This window comes from Scylla paramamosain, chromosome 8 (genome assembly GCF_035594125.1).
Source record: "Scylla paramamosain isolate STU-SP2022 chromosome 8, ASM3559412v1, whole genome shotgun sequence".
In the NCBI taxonomy this organism is placed as follows: domain Eukaryota; kingdom Metazoa; phylum Arthropoda; class Malacostraca; order Decapoda; family Portunidae; genus Scylla; species Scylla paramamosain.
This window is the reverse complement of record NC_087158.1, coordinates 14,882,040-14,889,846: the sequence shown is the minus strand read 5'-3', so window position 1 is coordinate 14,889,846 and position 7,807 is coordinate 14,882,040. Positions and strand designations below refer to the sequence as shown.

General features: G+C 36.6%; 1 protein-coding gene across 1 annotated transcript in view; it reads right to left on the bottom strand.

Annotated features, from left to right (window-relative positions):
• Window positions 1-1,278: 1,278 nt before the first annotated feature.
• LOC135102543 (equilibrative nucleoside transporter 1-like) overlaps window positions 1,279-7,807 on the bottom strand; it is an 18,196-nt gene continuing 11,667 nt past the window's right edge. The window contains exons 5-10 of the mRNA XM_064007824.1: window positions 7,660-7,741; window positions 6,817-6,956; window positions 6,312-6,457; window positions 5,708-5,940; window positions 5,285-5,498; window positions 1,279-4,987 (exon numbers count right to left, since the gene is read on the bottom strand). Coding sequence (XP_063863894.1) covers window positions 4,839-4,987; window positions 5,285-5,498; window positions 5,708-5,940; window positions 6,312-6,457; window positions 6,817-6,956; window positions 7,660-7,741 — 964 coding nt within the window. The 3' untranslated portion in view covers window positions 1,279-4,838. The remainder of the gene's footprint in view (window positions 4,988-5,284; window positions 5,499-5,707; window positions 5,941-6,311; window positions 6,458-6,816; window positions 6,957-7,659; window positions 7,742-7,807) is intronic.

Sequence of the window (7,807 nt, the reverse complement as noted above, 5' to 3'; positions counted from 1 at the left end):
TGTCACTGATCCAACACCCACCCACCCACACACACGCACACACACACACACACACACACACACACAAAAGTTGACATGCTATCAAATAATATGTCAAATAATATAAATATCCTCACTTCCTGACTCTCCTTTCCCCACTCCACCCCCGATAAGTGATTATGAACGCAATCTTCACTCAATGCGGCACCGTGTCACCGCAGCAAACACGAACCAGGGTAGAATAGGCTCAACTGAAATGCTCCTACTCTCTCTCTCTCTCTCTCTCTCTTCTCACGACTGTTTTTCAAAGCTATAAAGATGATTATCAGGGTTTTCAATGCTGTTTCTCCTGTTATTAATGTACAAATGTTGTTAATCTGTCAATAAAACCGTAAAAATACCCTTGAAGACCTGTGCAACTACTGACAGAGAAAGAGAGAGAGAGAGAGAGAGAGGCATTATCTGTGGAGCTGAATATATTTGGAAGCAGATTTATGCATTTTTGTACCTCAATTCTGTATATATATATATATATATATATATATATATATATATATATATATATATATATATATATATATATATATATATATATATATATATATATATATGCCAATGTTTTTGGTACAAGAGGCAGTTATAAACTGGCACTAAATTAATAATTTAGAATATAGTGTAAGGCAATTAGTTTTAATTTTGATTTCCATTGCTTTATCAAATATTACATTAAAGAAGAGCTTTATGATAATATATCTGTGTATGTGTGTATGTGTGCTTATTCCTGACATATAATAAGGGAACTGTGCTCAAACTGTCCCATCTCCCATACCTAGAAGTAATAAACCTTTCCTTAGTCATGAATACTTCTTGCATTGATCACTCTCATCTAAGTCATTCCAAATGTTTGTAGGGGAAACTATGCTTCTTGATGTCACTCCTACAAGTGGTCCTCTTCAGCTTTCTTTCTTTTCCCCTTGTGTGTGTGTGTGTGTGTGTGTGTAGCAGGGGATGGCTTCCCTGAGTTACTGAAAAAGGCCAACTTTCTGACACATGGACGGTGAGCTTCCTGAGCACCTGCCTAAGTCCACTGGAATAATGCACTCTTATACCTGTGGCAGGCAGCTGAATGTGTCAGCTCACTACAGATCTATTTATCTATAATTGTGTTATATATTAAAGCTATGCTGAAATTCAAGCATTTCTTGACATAAACAAGTTTCTGCTTAATATGCAAAGCTTGTAAATTTTCTGGGAAGGAGAAAATTCAGTTACAGGTAAAAATTGCACTAAAAACAAACATTTGACAAAGTGATGGTTTTAATTACTTGGCTCACATGGAACTAATGGATAATAGACCCAGCCTTCTACAAAGATCATAATACAAACAGTATTTTGCCAACAAAAACAAATGCTGTGCCATGACATGAATTATTTAGTATCATAAGTGCAAATTAACAGTTTCATAAAAAAAATATATATATATAACACTATGACTAAAATGTGATGTGCATTTTTATACAATACTGATATACTGAGCTCTGAAAACCAGTTTTCATGATAACATTCAAAGCAGATTGATTCAAAGACTTTTCTGTTATGTAATCTACTTTTTATTTCTTACATACCATGAAAAATTACAAACTCTAATGTCATGTTAATGGATCACACTGCAAAGCTTGTTTGGCTTGTATAATTTAGTCCTCTCTCCTGAAGTCTGGATCCCAACACTCTTTTTGCTAGAGAAACATGATGGTGGTAATACCAACAGTGGTAGTGATGATGATCAATATGATGATGATGATGATAAATGATCATGACAGTTAACTAAAAAAAAGTTATCCCTACCTTTGACAACTTTGGTGGTATGCTTTGTCAAGGCTATCTATTGAGAGCCATTTTGTGTACTTCATGTACAGCTACACATCTAAATCACCTTATTCATACTGTGAAATGCACATCATTGTCATGAGTAAACAATAATACAATGATGAGTATTATGTAATTCAATAGCATTACAAAATTCAACATTTCATCACATTATGTATTAATATTTCAAGTTCTTGAAAACATTATCTTTCACACCTTTGCCTGTTTACCTTTCCGTGTGTGGCAAAGATTTGTAGATTATCTCTAATCTATTGTTGGGGGTGCATGCATGCATGCACATATATGCAGGCACACACACACACACACACACACACACACACACACACACACACACACACACACACACACACACACACACACACACACACACACACACACACACACACACACTGCAAAGTGTAGTAGTCAGCACGCTTGGCTCACAACTGAGAAGGCTTGGGTTCAAGTCCTGGGTGTGGCAAGGCAGACAGTCAAGCTGTAGCCCCTATTCATTTGGCAGGAAGTATGTACAGGATGTAATCCAAGGAGTCTGTCCTTGCTGTCCTGGTGTATGAGTGGTCTCAGTCCTACCCAAAGATTGGTCATTGGTCGAGCTCTTTCTGTAGGGGAGTGGCTAGCTGGGTGACCAGCAGATGACCATAGGTGAATGACAGAAGGGCAAGAATGTTTGTCTTCCACTCTTGCTGGGTTGCAAGGCCACAACTCTTGGCTTACACCTTGTACCTATTCTCTGCTAAGTGACCAGGGTTTACAACATTTAAAACTTAAGCGATGGGCATTTAGTGGTGGAATCTCTTCTAATAACAGGCATTTTTAAGAGAAAAATCACTCTCATTCTTAAGAGTTATTATGAGCGAAGTGAAGTTTACTATAGAGGTTACCATTTTATTTTGAGCAGCCTGGTCTGGCCCAGCCCGACAATAATACTATTCAAATGCTAATATCTCTGGAACTGTGCAGCCGATCATAACGAAATTAACACCATATGATAGCACAACTCTATCAATTTTATATGATATAGCTTTCATCTTTTCTATTGGTTAAGTCAATGGGTAACTTGCAAATAGTAGAAAGGTGTCAAAAATGTAATTTGGTCATTTTCCTGCAATTTTAACCAACTTTCTTTTTGTCTCAACAAGAGCAGACACATATTATTGAGTGCAGAATGAAATTTCCTATCCAACGGTATACAGCAGAACCATTGCGTTCTTGCAGACTTTTGAGCTAGAGTGAATTGAATATCAGGCTTCGCTCGTTAATCGCCTTCCAGCCATTTTACTGGTATTTCCTTTAATACAGATCAAAGAATGATGAAACTTAGAGCATAAAAAGTGCCTATCCTTCTCCTTTCTAATGGTGTTTTTGTCTGACTTGTTATCTTAGTTCAGCTGGAAGTAAAGGTCGAATAACAATGTATCAGCCACTTTACAACAGTGGTTGTCGTTATGAGTTTGTTACACTGGATATAGCACTGGCTACAGCTCGTGCACCTGCAGCTTCTATCTTGTCTTATCCCCTCTGTCCCTCACCACTCTCCCCACATCTTAAAAGGAATGTTCTTCCATTGTGCCCAGAAGTTCCATGAATGTGATTCCTTGCCTAATAGCACTTACTGGGAGTGGGCAAAATTGGCTTACATTTGTGCTGGGCCATGTATTGGGATGAGGGCAAATCACTTCCTTCCATGATTCTTACTTTGTATGGACTACCAGATGGAAGATCATGAAAAAGTGGTAGGGAGCAGCTTTATAAGTGTTACCAAATAAAGCTCAAAACATTTCTCTTTTGCCTCTGCTTGATTTAAACCAGGAAAATTATTTGGCACACATATGCATCACATGTCAAAGCCCTGAGATGCACACCACTGCATCACCCATCACTTAGGAGTTAAGGAGACAACCTTACTTTGTCTCCAGCCAGCTGAGGATTAAAACTCAATCTCTCTTGAGTATGAGCCGAGCATGCTTGCCACATCACCGGGCTACATGATATAAATACATAAAAAGTCCATTGAAATTCATGTAAAAATAAGTCATGCAATTTTTCCTCTAAACAGAATTAATTTTCACTGTATAAAAAGGAGGTAGGGCATTACACTGATTCTTAAATACATAAGGAAATTTGGTATTTATTTACGTTCTGTGAAGGTGAAATATTACAAGGAATAAAGTAAAGAAAAGGAAAGAACTCTGAATGTTTTCCCTGTTCACCTCTACTGTATCTCGTGAACTTCATCATCTATATATAAAGAAATATGCCCATTTAACAGCAGCAAATCTTACCTGTTCCATTGGTTAGATCCTTTCATTCTGAGTATTTTGACTCCTATTTATATGCACCACAAATTCATTATAATGCTATGGATGGTGGGAGGTGGGCAAAGAAAAAAATATTGATCTGCTGTGAAAATTATTTGTAGATTCATCGAGAACACCATAATCTACCAGAAAAAAAAAATTATCTGCCATTGTGAGATGGGCAATTTTCTTAATACTTGCTAGTAAAAATTCCTTGAATTTTTATCATTTAGAGCTCAATGGCTATTCTAACCTCAGTACAAATAAGCATACATGGGTGATTTGATCAGCCCACAATAGTCATCGCCATGTACCACAAGGAAGTTGAGTTCTTAGCTAATTAGAGCAAAGGCAAATGATGAGAGGCCTCCTGTCAGCAGGCCCAGGCCCAGCATGGCTGCCATCATGCTGCTGGCCACCTCAGCCTTGTCCTCTGTCACAAGCCTTTCATTATCACATCAAAACAAAACCCTTATTTTCAATCTTACTGCCGTTGTTGCTGAATGAAGAGGCAGGATAAAATATAAAAGTGACTATAAAAACTAAATGAGAAAGTTTTCAACTGTGTCTCTCACACTTTATTTACTCAGATATCTTTTCTTCACTATGTTCATTATCTTTATTCTTTACCAGTTCTGATGCCTTATATCATGTCATATCAGAACACTACACATCTTACAAGTTACTCCATCTAGTCTGAAGACCATAAAACAATGTCAATGAAGGTAAGACACTCACCCACATCATAAACCCAGCCACTTGACGTCCAATGTAGTCACCAACATTGAACAAAAGGAAGGTAACAACTGGCTGGAAATACACCTCTAAAATAACAAAAAAATAAAATGTATTATTTTTTATTCTTATGAAAACTGACTTCAAATAATCAAGAAAATCATCATGTACTTTACTGTGATGAAGAAATATATATATATATACGAGTATATATATATATATATATATATATATATATATATATATATAAAGTAATTTCCATGAAGGACATTAGAAAAATAGGTACATCACTCATTTCTCTAGATTGTACCACTCTTAGGAAATAGTTATTTATAGATATCTAATAAATTTTAAATAAGACAAAATACAATAAATCTAATACATACGTGACCAAGTTTCATCTTCTGCAGTGGAAATAATTTTGACACACAGAGCTGGAAAGGCACCAAGTGTGACAGCAAATACACCCCACACGGATACTCCCAGTGGCCAAATCTCCTTAAATATCTGGACCTGCTCACTAAAGGTCCTTTCAGCTTGAGGGGCATCATCAGATCCTTTTTCAGGCTTTTGGCAATTGGTATAGTGCTTGTAGAAATCCTGGAAGACAATTGCTTGAATGACCAACTGACTGACTGACTTACTGATAGGTATTAAATAACTTAAGTTTTCATAGTGTGAAATCTTCTCTTATAAATGCATACTCTGAGCTTAGACAAAATACACTTACTGTAAACAAAAACTTGAAATGCTATACTTGTACACTCATAACACATTATTTCCACAAAGAAAAAAGTAATTTTACTTACTGTTTTTGACATGAATAAATAAGCCAGCAGAGTGAAAATCATGACGATGACAGCAATCATGAAGTAAATGAATGCAGAATTTTCATCCTTTGCTCCCACTGAGAGAGATACAATCCGTGCACCTGAAGCAAACACACCTCCAAGGGCCTGGCCTGACACCACAGCAGTTATGTACTTCTCGGGAAACATTCCTGCCACACCAAACAGGCCACCTTGAAAAATGGCACCAGCACCTGTGGATGATGTGGCATGGTAATACTGACACATATGTAGTGTTGATATGAATTACATAGATGATGCAAATAAATAGAGAAATAGATAAAATAATAGATGATGGTAAGTAAAGGTTGCATAGCACTGTCTACAATTTCATGCAGCATTTAAGTATTTCCATTTAAAAAAAATAAAATACATACTGTTACATAATGTCAAATTCATTCCAAATTGAGGATACATACTTTACAAAATTTTCAAATAAGAAATGTAAGTCTGCATATTTAGTTTCCTTCCATTAGAACTATAAGTGGTAACACATATGTGGCCCACCATCTGGCATGGCAATGTTTTTGATAACATGAAGTGTCTTCCCAACAGTCTCACTTACTGTTGATAAGGATGATGACAGTCATGGTTAGGGCGAAGAAGCCAATTTGCCACTCACTGGTATCCACTTGGGTGAATACAGTGGTGATGCAGAAAAGCAGGATCATTAACGTCAAGGAAGCCAGGAGCCTGATTCGCTGGGGGATCCTGTCAATCAGAAAAGAATGCATTTTTATGCACAGGTTTCATCACTCACAGCTCACACTGTAACTATCTATGCACATTACCTGAATAATATCTTAACACAGAAATGCAAACAATAGGGATATGATAACTTTATGCATGTCCAAAATCAAGCAATGAAATGAGTTTGAGATCTTTTTGTGAATCCCAGATATATAAAACAAAATTGGTAAAACTCTCAAAATTGTAGTATGTGAAAAGTTGAAAATTAATCATGATTACAAAATCTACAGCAGAACAATAATTACTCTACATTCATCTATACATTAAGGAATACTTTATACAACGTAAAGGAAAGCAAGAGCACTATGCCAGTTACTCACTTGTGACTGAAGAGTGCATTAATAAATAGGAATATAAAGTTGGGTATCTGAGAAAGGCAGACTTGCATGGGTGTGTACAAGTCTTGTAAATGCGTCCGTGTTCCATTGGCTGTTTTGTTTTCCAGCTTGAAATCCCAGTACTGAAAATTAATCAATATTGTAAATAGGATATCAGTGTTACTTCTGTACATGTAAGTCATACCACCCATGAATGTATGCATGAACTTAAGTAATGGTCTGCAAAGAGCACCACTGTTAATACAGAGAAGCTGATCTGAAAGTGGGTTAAATTAGCAATGAGAGGCCATCACTAAGGATTGTACCCTTGGCAGGACAATCACCATAACAGTATTCTCAATCATTCATCCTTTTTCTGGTAAACTCTCAAACTCCCTGCCTACTTCTATATTTTCTCCTTCCTAAAACTTAAATTCTTTCAAGAGGGAGGTTTTAAGACACTTATCCTCTAATTTTGAATGATTCTTTTGACCTTTCTTTAGGAACTGTCACTTCAGTATTTTTTTTTTTTCTTTTTTTTTTTTTTTTTTTTTTTTTGACTTGGGGCCCCTCTTACATGTTCAACACATTACTAGTCAAACCAAGATTGCTATGACCAGAATGGACCTTGGTTAACTTTGAGTGCACTGTCGCTACAAATAAAAGAATTATCATACTACTATCACTTAATATCCAGTAGTGAGGAGCCTGAAATATTTCACCAATTAATGGAGAACAAAACAGAGGGACAATAACTCCTCTTAACTGTGACATGGGGGTCAGTAATAAGTGCATCAAGTAACTCCAAACCACCGAGAAAGTGAGTGTCAGAAGCTATGCACTTACTGATTGTGCAGTGATGAAGAAGTTCCATGGCAGCAGTGTTCCCAGACCCAACAACAGGAAACAGAAGTACACCAACCGGCCCCTGTAAAACAAGGATCACTGTATTAAGAATGGTACAGTGCTTTTGTACATGGAAACAAATAGACAA